At 41.4% G+C, this 17,500-nt stretch overlaps 1 protein-coding gene across 1 annotated transcript in view; it reads left to right on the top strand.

Moving 5' to 3' along the window:
* LOC138024013 (adhesion G protein-coupled receptor L4-like) overlaps positions 1–17,500 on the top strand; it is a 38,359-nt gene that overhangs the window by 5,361 nt on the left and 15,498 nt on the right. The window contains exons 3-17 of the mRNA XM_068871104.1: positions 436–616; positions 3,653–3,979; positions 5,006–5,284; positions 6,145–6,267; positions 7,161–7,280; positions 7,733–7,839; positions 9,827–10,033; positions 10,445–10,513; positions 10,750–10,864; positions 12,369–12,512; positions 13,406–13,478; positions 14,492–14,621; positions 14,776–14,822; positions 15,635–15,770; positions 17,082–17,179. Coding sequence (XP_068727205.1) covers positions 436–616; positions 3,653–3,979; positions 5,006–5,284; positions 6,145–6,267; positions 7,161–7,280; positions 7,733–7,839; positions 9,827–10,033; positions 10,445–10,513; positions 10,750–10,864; positions 12,369–12,512; positions 13,406–13,478; positions 14,492–14,621; positions 14,776–14,822; positions 15,635–15,770; positions 17,082–17,179 — 2,156 coding nt within the window. The remainder of the gene's footprint in view (positions 1–435; positions 617–3,652; positions 3,980–5,005; positions 5,285–6,144; positions 6,268–7,160; positions 7,281–7,732; positions 7,840–9,826; positions 10,034–10,444; positions 10,514–10,749; positions 10,865–12,368; positions 12,513–13,405; positions 13,479–14,491; positions 14,622–14,775; positions 14,823–15,634; positions 15,771–17,081; positions 17,180–17,500) is intronic.

Here is a 17,500-nt window from a genome sequence, read left to right as displayed (position 1 = left end):
TCCTACCATTATGTGTTCATTTCTAAAAATGCAAGTAATTAAAGTTGCTACCCGCAAGCCAAGTACTCTAGGTATTCCCATTTGGTCACCGAATCAGGTAATAGCCCCACTCAACAGTACCAGAAGCTTTCTCCCTACTGGTTAACAGACAGTCCCCTAAAGAAGTCATAAGGCCTGCAGTATGAGGGATGGAAAGAGCTGCCGGGGTTTGCAAGAGGTTGGGCCGGGCTCAAATCTCATTCTCACCGCTAATTGATTTGTCTTCGATGACTTCGAATTCATCATATCCCGCTTTGTAAGCAGCCAGTTGGTTGCCTTCTTCCCTATGTACCTCGAAAGTGCCTTTGGATTCAAACATCGACGTATTTTAACACAAGCGCCCTTCTTGAGCTCTACGTTCTTCAAATAATTCACAACTGTTTCATTTTTGGGCAGATCCACTACAAACCTCTCTATCTCCTGAGAGGCAACTTTAATATTCTGCAAGTTGGCAAGAAGTCTTTCTATTTGGTAGAAGAACTTGAAGTTACAACATATTACGCCTTCAGGATTTTCAAGAACGATAACGCAGAAAATCAGGAATATTGTGAAGTCTTGGCAAAGACATTGCCTGATGGTAAGTCCTCTGTCTATGCAAATAATGTATGATAGTCGCTGATCAAACATGACGGGAATTACGATTGGACGAAAATCTGGATCATGACCAGACGTCCCCTCACGTGACACAGTATCCTTGGTTTTTATTCACGTGATAAGACAGGTGTGTGGAGGTGTTCGTTTCAGTGTTGGCCAAGAGATGACTAGGCCAATTTGGGTACATCTAACTATTGGGTGATGGATTCTTGTGTACACTTAATGACAAGTACATAACAACACATTGTGGGAGACCCAAGGGCAGACTTCCAAAGTGTGGTTAAAGACGTTGAAAGTTTTCTGAGATCTAGTGAAAGAGCGAGGTCTTTTAGACTTTCTCTGTATTTTTACCCGCCCCGATTTACTGACTGTTACAAATAAAGACCTGGGCCTGGTTCTTCAGAAGCCGATTAACGCTAATCCCAAGTTAAAAATTAAGCAAGGAGTTTATTTCTCTACTCCCAAATGCTGTGCAACGCTGACATTGATCAGCAGGACTTTACATTAGAAGAAGTCAATCTTGAAAAACAAAATATTAATAAGCAAACGAAACTTTCACCAAAAAGTTGAAAACATGAAACAAAAGTTTACGCTAATCCTGGATTAAGTTAATCGGCTTTCGAACGACCGGGCCCCGAAGTTAAGCTAACACAGGTAGGCCTGTCCACAAAGGCTTGTTTTTTTTTTAGATATTTAGATAAAAATATGATTCTTTGCGATATTTAGAAACTTTTAAAGTCATTATTTGGATTTTTCTGCAAATTCTGGGCTTTACGGGCATTTTCCCTTCTCGTTAGAGCGAAAACTACGAAGGGCGAACGCTCGAAACGTCAGCTTTTCAAATTCCTCTACGGTGGTTAACTTGCCATATCAACTCAGTGAAATTAACCACCGTAGAGGAATTTGAAAGCTGGCTCTGACGAAGGGCTCACGCTCGAAACTTCAGCTTTCAAATTTCTCTACGGTGGACAATTTACCATATCAACCCAGCTGATAAACCCATTTCAAAATAAAACAAAGACTTACTAACATTGTCGTCGAATTTTATTTCACACCAGTTTTGTACTATGTAAGTTCATAATATGGAGTTTAAGGCCCCGTTCACACGCACGCGTACTTTTTTTCTTTCCGGATACGCCTTCCGTCCACACGGATTCGCTGACGAATCCGGAACTTTTTGAATACGCTCTCCATAGTGGATCTTTTTGAATCCGATATCCGGATGACGTAACTAGATCGAGCCCAGTTCCTTACCGTGAAATCAATTCTCAAGATGACTTCATTCTCGTCACCAGAGCCTCGGATCGACCCAAGGCTCTGGGAAACTCTATGTAGGAGAGCATGCACCGTAGGGTTCTCATAGCCAAAAATTGGCTTCTTTGAATCTTACGGTGCCTGCTCACTCCTCGCGCCGGCTAATATGAATGAACCAATTAGAGACGATTTTGATTGTTCTTCACGAAAACCAATGAGTAAACACCTTGCTTCAGGGTTCCCCAGAGCTCTTCTCTCCCTCAGTCAAGAGAAAAGCTCTGGGGTCGAGATTGAAGATGACTACCGAGGGCTTCATTGCGCATGCTCTGTTACCTCTGTTTCCTTGAGGAGTCCTGAGTACTAGAGTGAATCCGGATTCGTTTCGGATACGTGTGGACGGCCAAATTTGATTTGAATACGCTACGCGTGGATGGAAATATTGTTGAATCCGGAAAGAAAAGGTTGCGGATTCAAAAATAGACCCCTTACAGTTAATTCCTAATCTGGAGGACAAGACAATAGGATTATTTTGCATTTCAAAGGTCTGATTCTCTTAGGGGACAGAACAACCATTGTTTTGTCCTCCAGACTGGGAATCACTGAAATGGGTCTGTATCCGGATACGGTAACGAAAACGTCACTTCGAAATATAACTTTGAGCTATCTTAAGTATTTCACGTTGTACAATATGGGCAAGGTATCCTGTAACTAAATTGATACGGACGGTTTTGAAGTAAAGAGAGAGAGAATGAAGATTTACTGATGTGTGTCCACGTTTGTCGTCAACACCTTCAATTTGGTCATTTCAAGTTGTTGCTTTGACGAGTACGGAAAAGAAATGTGCAAAAATGCGTGCCGCACGTGCAGCACGATCATTTTCCTTCTCAGTTTAACCAATAACATCAGTGTTTTCTGGCGTTGTCTTTGTCTTTGGCGTAGCCGTTGTCGTTACTCTCTAATGGGGAATTTAAGCAAAGACGACGGCTACGGCAACGACAACGTCAAAAAGCAAGAATATGATTGGTTAAAAAAGGAAAAATACTCGTGCTGCACGTGCAACACGAATTTCCGTGCATTTCTCCTGCCGTACTCCACAAAACAACAACGTGATATTACCAAATTTTAGTTTTGACGACAACGTGAGCATATAACAACGAACCATTCATTTTCTATTTTTACTTTAAAACCGCTTGTACCCCAGCAGTTAAAGGATATTTCGCCCGTATTTTACAACCTGAACAAGACAGAATAATTGCAAAGTACTTTCGATAACACTAAGTTATATTTTGGAGTGACGTTTTCATTGCCGTAGCCGTCGTCTTCGCTTAAATTAGGGAATTTAAGAAACGACGACGGCTACGGCAACGACAACGCCAAAAAGCAGTAATATTATTGGTTAAAAGAACCAAAATGATCGTGCTGCACGTGCGGCACGCTTTTTTGAACAATAATCTCCCGCACTCGTCAAAACTACTACGTGAAATGACCAAATTTAAGGTTTTGACGACAACGTGGACAAACTACCGTGAATCTTTCAGTCTCACTCTTTACTTCAAATCCGTTCGTACCAATCCAGTTTTAGGACACTTCGCTCATATTGAATAATATAAACAAGATAGAATAATCATGAAATACTTAGAAAAGCTCAAACTTATATTTTGAAGTGAAGTTTTCGTCGCCGTAGCCGTCGTGGTTTCTTAAACTCCCTATTCTCTAATATTGTATCCGAGGCCTACCGTCATCTTACTTGAATTTTGCATTGCAGCTCTACTTTCGCTCCCAGTGTTCACGAAACCAAGCAATGGAAGCCTTAAAGGACTCAGTATTAAATGGAATGCTTTGAATCTGCCAGATGCAGATCCAATATACCGTTTGTTTTTAGAGACGAACTACAATGGCAAGGTTCGCGTTCATTTACTTTACGAAGGCACGAGGACATCCGGTGTGATAAAAGGCGAACTATCAACTCCTTATCATTTGTACGTCAGCGTGATTTTGAGAAAGAAATTTACGCATGAGGCGGCAAATTTGGCGACCCGTCCCACAGAACAAGCGATGATACCAGGAACTAGTGTCACACCTAGCGACGCAAGTAAGTTAGCGCCAATGGGGAAGCTTTGCTGACGTCATTGGTTGCGTGTTGTCTCATGAGCGTACGAGTTGGTCTCTAGAATGCGTCTTGCTGTTCACAAACTTAGTTTCTTAGTCAAAAGAACATGAAGGGATGTACTTTTTAGATAGTGATTAGGGAATGCATTCTAGACTTTGTAGATATTTAGAATTTTTAAACCCAAAACGCACATAGAGTATTTTGTTCGATGTCTTCTTAATATTCAGTGCCAATTCCTTGAAGGATCGATTGAAATACGTTATGCTTACGTTATTGAGGAATAAAATTTCCTGTTGAGATTTAGACTAGACCCTTTTCCTAAAATTACAGATATAGATTTAAACAACTAAAAAGGATGGTTGTTCAATTAAATGGAATATTGATGCTATTTTGCGCCATTCACTTTTGAGACAGCTGGCTCTAGAAAAAATTGACATCGAAAGACTCAATCGCCTGAGAATGCATTGTGGGTATACACGACTGATTTAGCTTGCACCTCTTGTGTTTCGAGCAATCAAACTATTAATTAAACTCGTGTCGGTCATAGTTAATGAACTGACGGCGTTCACATATGCTGCATGCTTAATCGAGTGAGTGTTTGAGGTTATTTTCCCCTCTATCCAGTTGTCTGGGGATGATAAGTCAGTTTGAACGCGAGTAAAAGAATGGCGAAAAGTAACTTCCAAAGCCTGTGCTCAAAGAAGTCCCTTTCTAAAGATCGATATTAACGCTCAAAGCTTTGCCATATGGGTGATGTAGCAGCTCTTGGTAACGTACATGTGGTTGGCTTTCTACCCTAAAAACAAAAGACCACACAATAAACGATGACTTAGACTTAAAAAACAATAGAAGCTGCTTACAGTACCAAACAATATCAGGTTACGAGAGATGCTATACTATTGTGCCAGATGGTTGTTAAGAAAAGGAAAGGAAAGTGAAGTCTTGATCGAAGTTTGACCGTTAATCTACGTTCTTCTAGTTCGTGACGGACAATCGTTTTGCCAACAGGTGATTCTGGAAACAAGACAGCGTCATTGAGAATCTCAATCGATCTCTTGGACTCGAACTCTGCTAGAATCTCTTGGAATGCTTTGATGCAAAGACGTCATGTGGTTTACAAAGTACACTGCAAAGCAGTGAATGACGTTATTGAATTTGTGACGTCAAACACCTCAGTGACTGTTTATGGCCTTGATCAGTTGACAACATATACAATCACAGTTAGCGTTGAAGCCTTTGGTAGAAAATTGCTGCCAGTTTCATCCAAGACACAGTTGACTACACCAGGTTAGTCTCAATTTCTTTCAGGGCCTTTTTTCTTCAACTTTTCCTTGCTGCGGAAAGAGAGAGAGAGACCATGTTATGGTCTGGTCACGTGTGTCCCAACATAGAGTATATGGCAAACAAAAAATGGATGGGAGGTGCAGCTAAGTGCGATTCCACTCCACTTAAGAAAAAGGACCGTGCCCTAGATGTAGCGAATACACCTGACCAAACGATACCATGGTCTCTTTCCGGAAAGAAAAGAAATCCTAGAGACAAGCTTCATCAGTTTATGTACTTTCGCCAGGAACCCATGACCCGGAGCCTACATCTCCATTGTGTTGTTGTCACGGCGTTTTCACAGAGCGATTTATTTTTAGATTGAATTTCCCGCGAATGACTCCCACAGGAGGCCGATGACCAATTACAAGAAACTAACCTGACGTCATAGGGTCACCGAACCGGAACTGCCTTTGTTGTTGTTGTTGTTGTTTGTTTTTTTTTTTCGGAAAATGTAGTCTATAAATAAATTAAATCGGTCTGTAAAAACGCCGTGACATAGGCCCAGCATGGGAGTTGGCGGCTACGGGTCATGGGTTCCTGCTTTCGCACTGTAATTAATTCCATTTATTCCGCTATGTGCTCCTTAATTTAAGTTTTTTCAAAGGTGATCTCATTCCTCTGACATTTCGCGCCACATTCTCTGCCAGTCAAAAGTCGAAGAAAAAACAACGACGACTTGGTCGCATGCCTTTTCCGCGCTTTTCACGTGCTGTTGTCACTCGGTGACCAAGGAAATGTAACTTTCTGTTGCTTCAGGCTATACGTAAATTTGTAAAAAACAGACTGAGCACTCTACAACAGTTGACTTGTTGATTTTTCAGACCAAGATGAATGCAAGGATTCTTCTTACGCTTGCTCGGAGAATGCTGAGTGTGTAAATACAAGAGGGAGCTTTTTCTGTCGCTGTATGTCGGGCTGGATTGGTGATGGCACAAACTGCAAAGGTTAGTGGGATGGAGTTTGTTAGGTCCCTACAGAGCCTGCGGTTATCCGGCTCGATGTAGGCTTCTGCCAGCCTCAAATTGATTTTTTTCAGTTTCGTCCTCCCGCTGGGACAGTAAATAGTGGAGGTTAGCGAGGTAGTGTCTGCCTCTACTCTCGATAGAACCTACGTCTCTTTCAGAAGTCTTCTCACAAATCCCCGCCGAGCCAGCAAATATTGGAGAGAACGTTTTAGGCAGACCATTTTAGGCGTGGTCACGCGTTCCTGTGCTGCTAACGGTAGACGTTCCTGACAAAGTCGTAATTCTCATAACAATGTCTGTGATAGACACTTCAGAAGGGGAATGTGTGACAAAGTGTAACTCATCTACCGGAAGTTTAAATCGACAATGAAGTCTAAGAACATAAACCTTTTTCCAAAATGACCACCAGTTAGATATTATTTTGTTTTTATTCAAATTAGACCTTGATGCCAAGTTCAAGGCAATTTTCTTTTTGGTCTCTAATCTTACAACCCTATGTTAACCTTCATTAGCTTACAGATTTTGTAAATAGCCAATTTTCTTGTAAACTGTGTTTCTAATTAGTTACCATAATATAGGTGCGAGAAAACTTGCTGGCCTTTAATTATTAGTTAATAGATATTCGTCAATAATCAGTCCTCTTGTAATCTGTACGGTTAATTTGTTGAACTAAGTGTTGTTGTGTAAACGTACTGTCTTTTAATAGGTGTGTTCTTGTATTTCGCTTTCCCCGCCTCGATTAGCTTTCTCTAGCTATTTGCGGGGTAAGCCATCCACTAACTATTATATTTAGCTAAATAAAGTTGATGTTGTTGTTGAGCTAAGCCTTATTCGACATTCTCTATTTGCCATTGCTCTCTTGCCTCTTACAGAAGAACCAGACGACGCAGTAGACTTCTCATATTGCAACAGGGACGCTTACGTAAATGTGACTTGGATGAAGACTCCACAAGGACAAACAGCATTGGCGCCATGCCCTGCTAAATCCAGAGGTACTCAGTGAAATTGTTTGTTAGATTCCTTTGGGGAAGAAACAATGACAAAAATCTTTGTAAAATTGTTCAAACATTCATCATGAAAGTCAACAGCAACGCAGTGTTCAGATCAAATCTTTACTCTTGTAATCTTAGCACGGAGTAATCCAATTCAATTCAATTCAATATCTTTATTTAAAGAGGGAGACGTAATAACCTGTTACAGTTTTCTAATTTACGGCCCTCTCCGAGCATTAACCCTCCCAACCATGATACACCACAGAAGACAGACCACAACACCGGGAACTACATGCCCTACTCTTTACGACAAGTGTGCGTGTTCTTTTACGTCCCACAGGATTGTGAACATTGAAGGAATCCTGCCCCTTAACCACACTGGATTACGACGCCTCGTCTGTTCTAGGTGTATGATAAATAATTTCAGTTGTTTGATCTGTCAATTTCGCCAGGTATTGCCAAGAGAACATGCTTGCATATCCCCAGTGGTGTTGCACAGTGGGGAGTTCCTGATCTTAGTGAATGCATCTCAGATGAAATGGCAAATATCGCGCAACAGGTTTGTTTGACGGATTGACTGCGTTCTGGAACAAAACAGTGTTGTCTCGTCTTAAGAGACTGGCTGGTTAAATAGCGGTTCGAATGCCTGCTTTGCCGTGGCAATGACTGAATAGCAGACCGACTGGCTGCATGACTGAACAACAGACTGATTGACTGACTGGCTGGCTGACTTGCTGATTGGTTAACTAGATGATTGGCTAACTTGCTAGAGGCAACGTGCTATGTACTAGTGTGCACTACAAACCTACTGATTCACACAGTTATTTGTTGTATTCATCGTCACATCCATCACATGTCAAGAACTCCATTCCTTATTCTCAATTTCTTAGACTTCGACGTCTATGTAGTGATGACTCCGATTTTTCCAGCAAATCAGAGGAGATGTGCCAGTTCTTCGAAAAACGTGGCTATCCTGTCTCTGTGGTCAAAGCGGGCCATCATCGCGCCCAACAATTTGATCGACAGTCGTCACTACAAACGTCACAGAAAGATAAGAATGACAGAATTCCATTCACCCTCACTTTCCATCCTCATAATCACGCAGTCAAAAGCATCATTCTTAGTAATTTTAAATTACTCCAAAATGATCCCGAGACTGGTAGAATCTTTTCGCAACCTCCACTTATTTCATTCAAACGCGACAAAAACGTAGGCAACTTTTTAGTTAGAAGCGCGCTCAAAACCAACGAGCAACCCGGCACTTTCAAATGCGCGCGCTCACGATGCAAAACTTGTCTTTTCATTGTTAACACTAGCAAGATTTCGGGACCTAAGCGATCTGTTAAGATCACCGATCGTTTCACATGTACCTCCGCAAATGTCATTTATTGCATAACCTGTACGTTATGCAATAAATTATACATTGGTGAGACAGGTAGACGACTAGGTGACCGATTCCGCGAACACCTTCGCGATGTTGAGAAGAATGACAAGGATGCATCTAAGCCAGTCGCTCGCCATTTTAATCTGCCTAACCACTCCAAAAAACACATGGCTATCTGCGGCCTTTCCCTACATCTAGGTACGACGGAAAGCCGCAAGAATCTGGAACAAAAATTCATCTTTCAAATCGGCACCCTTAATCCTCACGGTATTAACGAACGCTTTTCATTTAACTAATATATTCCTACTTTTCACGTTGCCATGTTACCACCAATAGCGTTGCTCCTACTCTACTATAAAAACTACACGTAACCCATAATCCCTCGATTCGCTCTGACGAAGGGCTAACGCTCGAAACGTCAGCTTTTAGAATCTCTGTACGGTGGTCAATTTACATTATCAACTCCGTTGATAAACCAAATTTTTGTAACTTGCTAGCAGGCCGACTGATTTTGCTGGCTGGACAACGGACTGGATGGCTGACAGACTCACTGGCTGGCTAGCTTATCGACTCAAAGGTTACTTGACCGACCAAACGACTGACTGAGTTGTTGCCTGGTTGACAGGGAGACAGAATGGCGGATCGACGTCTTTAAACTGAAACTTGCTGATAGGAAATTAAATCGTTTGGAGTTAGCATTATGGGCGTGTTATAATCCGTAGAAATGAACCATGCAGAAGCACTGTTATGCACACACAATCTTTTCGGCAACGTACCACTCGTCCTAGGCCTAAAAGATTATTAGAGTCCAGTGCTACAGTGTATATGAATTGCTTTTCTTATATGCCTTAGGGATCGCACAGTAGTGAGAGCACTCGCCTCCCACCAATGTGGCCGGGTTCGATTCCCAGACTCGGCGTCATATGTGGGTTGAGTTTGTTGGTTCTCTTCTCTGCACAGAGAGGTTTTTCTCCGCCGGAGTACTCCGGATTTCCCCTCTCCTCAAAAAGCAACGTTTGACTTGATATGGGTTAATTGCTGATTTCAGTTTACAGTGTCCCCAATTAGTGCTCCAGCGCGAGAACGATCAGACACTTAAATAAATTTCGTTTCCTTTCCTTTCATTATGTCGCTTATGTAATTTACTTGTCCTTGATTGCAGCTGCAAGATCCGAGTGTCGACGTCATAGACATTGCCAGGCAACTTGCGGATGTCACCGCCGTCCTCGCGCATGCGCAAAGCTCATTGCACACTGGTGACCTCAGACTTGCTGTTGATGTCATAGAAAAAATCTCTCAAAAAGGCTTTGATGATATGCAAAATTATCCACCAGCCGCGAGAGATGAAAAAGTGCGGAGCATTGCCCGGGTGGGTTGTTTAAATTGGTCTTTCACGTCGATTTTGACGAAGTGTCCACTTGCTCTTCTTCCCAACTTTAACGTCGCTTGTATCAAACAAGACAAAGAACCAACGTCATCAAATGCTCTTTAAACTTCGCTCCTCAATTAAAGATAAACAGCTGCTTTCACCCTAATCCAATAAAACACTTCATGTCTTAGTGTTGGAAATAGGTTCAAAACTCAGACGGCTCACGTCTTATCCTATTTTCACTACGCAAATAATGAAATGCCGTTTGCATTACGCAAATAATGCAATTTCATTTGCATTATGCAAAAAGGTTTGTCATTTGCATTACGCAAATTATATATTTTCAGTTGCATTATGCAAACAAGGTTATTCCTTTCTTAACGGTTAGTTAATCATCTTTTCTTTTTGCAGGCCTTGGTAAAATCCTCCAGCAACATTCTCCACAATAACACACTCGAGTCCTGGACGTTTATGCCCAAGGTATTTTCTTTTTTAAAAAGTTTATCGTGATCATAGCAATGTCGCACGTTGTGCGCTAACGTTAGATTCGAAAACAAAACGCCTGATGGCGTCTACGTGGGATGCTGCTTTATGTGTAAAATGTGAAGGTTGGTTGTAAATGTCACTGATCCCTGTAGCCTACTGAGAGCCACAAGGGACGTGGTAATATATATTAAGTATTCTTCAAAATGTTTATTAAATACAATTTCTTTTAGGGTTCTATATCTTCTGAAGCAAGCAAGCTTTTAAAAGGAATGGACGCGTTTTCTTTTAATGTGGCCAAAGTATCAATCTCACGAGCAGCTCTTTTGTCCGAAGCACCGAACGTTGGTAAGTGGGTTACACTGACAAACAACTGAATCGGGGAATCCTTCTTCAATTTTTGTTTTGGAAGCAGAAATGTGTACATCCATTTTCTTTTAAAGACCCTATGACGCTAATTTTTTCTCCAAATTTTTTAACTGTTCGTTTAAATATCCATTGTGTCTGGAGTGTTACAGTGGTACTTCAAAAATGTTACCCTTAGAGTGTATCCACGCGTTTTAGCGCGCCTTTAATTTACACGCAAAACATTTTGGCCGAGCCAGTTGGGCCGTGGTAACTACTGACGTCAAAGAAGTTACTTGTTCTTATCTCTTCAGAAAGCAACGTGCAAAAGTGTAAGAGTAGAAGTCTTGTTGAAAATCTGGAGTTTTTTGTTAAGTCTTAAAAGAAATGTCGGACGGTATTTACCCTTCGGATGCTGTGAATGTTCTGACGATTCAGAATGGAATTACATTCTTGACTTCTTTGACGTCATTAGTTACCCGCAACTGGCTTGGCCAAATATCAACGGCCCGCTAAAATGCGTGGATACACTATGAGAGAAAATTTTTTGAAGTACTAGGTGCTTTTGGGGCAAACAATTACTAATATGTTTAAATAAAAAAAAAAAAAAAAAAAAAAGTACTACACTCCAGACATTATAGATAATTAAATGACAAATTAAAAAAAAAAAAGCGTCATAGTGACTTAAAGATCTTTTTGCATGGTGTGAAAACTGAGATCATATTTCGGTAATATTTAATACGTTTCTTCATCCTGGCATACAACAATTATAATATTTCCCCATCTCAAACCAATGTAGCGATCGAACACTAAGTTCTCATCGCAGAATGGTATTGTTTTCTACAGCATGTACTTGCGGTGCGAAATTTTGTAAAAGGCGGCATATTAATTTTGCATTTCCAGAACAGGTCATTTGGGATTGGCTAAAAGATTTAACTGTGGGAATACCTTGGTCCCGTTGCCGAATTTGCCTACTGTCAGTCAAACGATTTCCAGTGTGATCAGAAATGTAAGGTGCGATTAAGTGGACAGTAGTGGCTCCTTAAGCCGCTCGACCAATTCAAAGCGGTTCTTGATGAAGCGTGAACAGAGACGCGCCAAAGGAAGTGAAAAGTTTAGCCAAGATGAAAGCTCCCTAAAATCAAGTCGAATTCAGCTTGAAGGAAACCCGCTTTGCATGGCAACGAAGTAGTACTTCGTTACCATGCAAAGCCTTCCCCAAATCAGCCCCATAGTGCAATTCAACAACCTTCTGGTCCCGTAATCCAGCCCAATCTCAAAGTTACCACTGAGGGAGTTGGACAAAATCGGAAGGTTATTTGTTCGACTCCTGCATTTAGGATCTCTCGGAATTTTTCCGAGTATGCCCGAGTTAATATCGGGGTCGAAAAAACACATCTCTTTAAAGATTTTCGATTCAAAAGTACGTTATACAAATTTTAGTTTGTATCCTCCCAAAGAATCTTGGAAATCCTTGCTGATTGTGTTTCGTTTTGTTGTGTTTTAGTTTTGAGTGCAATGTATACGAAAGAGTCTGAGCCACTTGACCAGCGGTTGCCCCCGAGAAGTGAAAGCTCAGAAGGTGTTTTGTCCAGTAGCGTTTTGTTACCTGGTTCTGTGGTCAAGTTACAACAAATGAACGAAAGCCAAGGTAAGGGTTTTTATTTTATACCCTAAAGAATTTTCATACCCTGGTTATCATGATCGGCATTATCGTTATCAATAATCGTCTTTCTTACTACTCTTCCCCCGACTGAGGGAGCGTTCGATTTTAAAATCTGGGTCTTTTGGAACTGCAATCGAACACAAAAGCCAAACACAGGTCTTGCCGAGGATTTTCCGAATTGAAATCTTTCCCCGACACGAATTTTAATCGCTGAAGCCCGCGACGAAATGCTCTTTCTCATTCAAAATGAGCCTATAATATCGGCGCTGAGCGCGGGAAAGTCACGTGCGGTTTTACTTCTTCTTCTTCTTCTTCTTCTTCTTCTTCTTCTTCTTCTTCTTCTTCTTCTAATTGGCCAAGAACGTGGGAACGTCTTTTTCAGCCAATTGTTAAGCATAGCAACATGATACCAAAAGCAATCGCGAAATTCCTTTCGACAACTGAAACTCGAAGTTTACCCTGAGTATTGGCATAGTAGCCAGGAATGCAGGGTCATTCGCTTCTTCATCGTCAATTCCAGAAATGGTACAAAGAAGGCTGGGGAATTGAATGGAATTTTTTGTCGGAATTTTGGATATACGTCGCTAGTTCCTGGAAGCCCGTTTCGTTGGGCCATTCCTTGTCAAACTCAGTTTCTGCCTGATTTGTTTTGATGATGTATATTTGGTGAAACTAATTTCCTTTTGTGGCGTGCAATTGCTCCTCTGCTCGACAAGTTAAATTTTCGGAATTCAAAACAGAGACTTTTGACCGAGCAAAAACGTCCAGTTTCAATGATATTCAGTTGGCAGTCAGTAATCATTACGACAAACTCTTCCACTTTAGCCTTGTTTATTTTATTTCATTATTTATTTATTTTTTCTTTGTTTTGGCACCAGGTGAAACTCAATTTATTACGTTCGTGTCGTACCGTAATCTCCGAGCCTTGATGCAGCCAGACGACATTGAAGAGTAAGTTTCTTCATAAATCCAGTGTACCTCTAAGCTCCACGTATTCGCTAGGGGTGCTCCCCTATTGGAGTGCGCCATTTTTGTTGCCATCAAAGGCCTACCAAGCCTCGCTCTTATGCATTCGAAACCAGGCCATTTCGCGCGGCCGCTATTTATTAATACGGTCTATGTCCCGATGCACCTCAATAGAAAACCTCTGATGAAAGTCACAAAGTGTCCCGTCAACTTTGAATTCCGTATCCTCAACATCCTAAGCTGTAAAAGTTTGATTTAGGGACGAAGAACTAATTATCTACACCAATGCTTAAAGTTGAATTCTTAGAAGATATTACTCTAGGAAAACGTCTATTTTGGTTCAAATAACCGGAGCTCAAAAGAATGATTTTGACTTGCGACGCGGGGAGAACCTATGTTCGCAGTCACATTAACTTATTGTCAATCAGTGTTTTTTTATTCTAAAGAAGGTACTTATGACCAAGGTGTTACTGAGCTTGCGCATTAGTCGCTTTCACTCCCTGCTTTTTGTCGCGTCTCTAGTGAAAACGAATCCTAACTTAGCTGCTATCTTAAAAAATGGTTGGCCAAAAAGCCGGAGCCACACCCTTCACTCAGGTTGTAGATCGTGACCTTGCGACCGCTTGCTGCTGGTTTTAGCTTCTTCAAGCAATAGTGTCGACTGTATGTATCATCGTGTTCGGCTGAGATGGCTGGATTTGATCCTTATTGTTCCTTTGCGTAATTTTCCAAGAGGTCCGATTAGACGGCGCGTTTTAGTGGTGTAGATTCAAAGTTTGTCACCAGAACCCTCGCCATTTTTAATAAGGGAATGTTCTTTACGTCTCCGCTATATAACCTTGTAGCGTTGTCTCTTTTTCATCGGCTTAGACAGCAGACTGCCAAAACGCATCTCCCACTCATTTTGTAGTTGCAAAGCTGACAAGCCTTTGGCACGGTCACTCGATATGAATAGGTTTCGTCTTTGGCTCAGCTAACCTCTTGTTGGTTAATATTAGGTTGGCAACGAAGCCTAAAAATGGGAATGACTTGGGACGAATCGAATCAGATGTGGTCTCAGTCTCGCTGTACCCAATGAACATCAATTCCTTTCAGGAACCCGTCACTCTTGTCCTTAGAAACAGCCAGGTATGTATAGATAGTTTTCACCTTTTCTCAGTAGGGAGCTTCATTTGTGGCTTGTCGTCACAGGTACTTTAATTCCACTGAAAAGTGTGCAACGTACTTTCAAATGAGTCAATGGAAGTGGAGAAACGTTGACTAGCTACAATTTTACTTCCAGGAAAACGACGAAGACCAGGCCAGCTGTGTTTTTTGGAACAAGAACGGGTATGACGAAAGTTAATATAAGGAAGCCATATTTAACTGCGGAGAGAATCAAGTTAAGAGGCTGATCATCGCAGTTATTAATTAACGTTACTTGAGCAGTAAAGAAAGGAAAGCCTGAAAAATTCAGTCTTGAGCGAGATTCGAACCCAGACCTCTGCGAGTTGCTCTGCCAGTTGAAGTATTGCTCGCCATCCGGGAGCTGGTCATTATGTGAGTTCATATTGAACCCGTCGAGGATACAGATGCGACGAAAGTCAATATATGAAAGCCATATATATTTGAACTGCGGAGAGAATCTAATTAATTAATAACTCGGATGATCAGCATCTCAACATAATTACTCTTTCTTTCTTTGGTCGCCAGTAACTGGAATTTAGCTCGTAGAGTTTCCTTACGTTTCGAAATAACCGATGTAATCTTTTAAAAGCAGTTATTCGTTAAGTGAACGTAAACTCAAGGTGTGAGTACTATTCACTGCTGTTTGTTGTGCCGTATGGTAATAACTTTGTTTAATGACTCCGTTCCGATTTAATAAGAGAAGTTCAAGAGCGTTCATTCCGCTGAGATGAAAACTTTATTTGACTTACCTGTGAGGCATTATTAAGCGAAAATTCATGGAACCTGTGGGAAGGTTTGTTTAGAAATCCATTCTCATTTCATTGTCCACCCACAGATAGTGCGGAGCCCGGCAAATTTCTTAGATTCCTCTTATCGACTCAGGGTTCTGTCCATCAATTTGACGATTCGGTCCCTAGTAAATTAAGGCTCTGTCAAAAAAATAAGATGAAAATTCACAGCTCTCACTTCCACAGGTCACGTGGTTTCTGGTCGGGAGAAGGATGTCACATGACTAATAGGAATAAGACTCATACCACGTGTCAGTGTTATCACTTGACCAGTTTTGCAGTGCTCATGCGTGTTAAGGACATCCGTGACAAAACCGTAATGGTAAGTGAATCTTGTAAGGTTCAACATGTCCTCTACCTCTGAAATGACGATTATAGACAATTCCCAATTTAAGTCTAGTGCTTGATTTTCTTGAGGTTTGGTAACCGACATTTTCTCCTGCTTAAACTTAACGCGTGATAATATACGTTTACTGCGGCATTCGGAAGAAAAAAATATTGACATATAAAAAAAAAATGTTCTAAGCAGTTAGCGATGTGGTAGTCTAGTGCCCGGGGGGAGGAATTCCCTTATAAAAAGGACGGGGATTAAAAATGCGGTTTTGGTACCTTTTAGGGTGGTCAGCCTCAAAAGGTCCACAGCAGGAGCTTTAGCGGTACCTTTTAGAGTATCGAGCCGAAGAATTATGACAGGAGACATTCGACAATTAACTAATTTTGTAATTTTGTTTAATTAAAACCCATAATTTGGTACCTCTTAGAGGTGAAAAAAATTTCATGCCACGCCCACAAAACTTCCGTCGAGCATCCCCGTCATTTCTATTTGGGAATCCCCCTCCCGAAGTTGGGGGGGGGGGGGTTCTAGTGGTTAGGTGGAAGGTTATTAATCGAAAATTCCCAGGTTTGAGTCACGCATTGGGCTTCGGATTTTAAAAATAGATATTCATTTCCCACAATCCCTATCAAGCGCTCAGCGTCCTAAATTGACGATTATAGTCAATTTAGAGAAAATTAGGAATTGTCGATAATCGTCATTTCAGAGGTAGAGGACGGGTTGTAAGGCTAAGTCAACCTCGTTTACAGGGTCTCTTTGTACGGCAAAGGAGGCAGAGAAAAGAGACCCCGGGAACAGGGTTGAGGCTACCTAAGGCTGTCGGAAGCCACATAAGCCTAAAGGAGTTCCTCGTCGGTAAAAAACGGGCTAGCTGTGGAGTCGTTCTTTAATTTGCTAGTGAACAGGGTAACGAGGGAAATACACGAGCATTCCTGTAAAAAAACTGCCTCACGCGTTCGAGAAGCGCTCTTCGTGGAGAAAATTGGGACAAACTGAGTACCTCATAGCCAACAAAGCATAAGTTTAAACCGCGGAACATGATGTTTACTATCAAATTTGTTCGAAATTGTTACCTCTAAAGCGTTTGTATTCGAAGTAAATCAATAACCAATCAATGCTTTGCGTTTGATATGACTGGTCAGTAGAACGTACGGCTCAGTGGCAGAGCGTTTGAACAAGTAACCAGGTCATGGTATTGATTCTTGGAACACTCGGGTTTTCCCTAAGTATCCCAAATCAAGAGTCGTGGTGTGGAGTTTCGTCGCTTACCATGTATTAATATATATATATTTTTAACAGGAGCGACACTCATACGCCTTAGGTCTGATCTCCTACATTGGCATCAGCATTTCCATCGTGGCTCTGTGCTTGTCATTCTGCACCTTCGTCTTTCTAAGGCAAGTCAACAATTGTTTTATTGTTAATCTTGAACAAGTTTTTTACATCGGGGAGTTGTTTCTGTTCTTGGAACAAATAATTCAGCAACTGGCAGTTGTCCGTGTCCGTGATTACTCCTGAGTCTTTTTGGTGAATTCCTGTCGAACGAAAGATTCAGGATGTTTGGATAACAAAGGACAAGGCTTTAACTTTGGTGTGGCAACTGTAACTGATTAGGTTTTCCTTTATCCTCGAATAGAGACGATTATATGTAAGACTCGAATCTTGTTGAGAATACCACACAAAGTGGGGACCCCGTAACCCAATTAGAGGTTGGTGTT

Source organism: Montipora capricornis, chromosome 11, assembly GCF_036669925.1.
Source record: "Montipora capricornis isolate CH-2021 chromosome 11, ASM3666992v2, whole genome shotgun sequence".
Classification (NCBI taxonomy): Eukaryota; Metazoa; Cnidaria; class Anthozoa; order Scleractinia; family Acroporidae; genus Montipora; species Montipora capricornis.
This window is presented reverse-complemented; position numbering and strand designations above follow the sequence as displayed.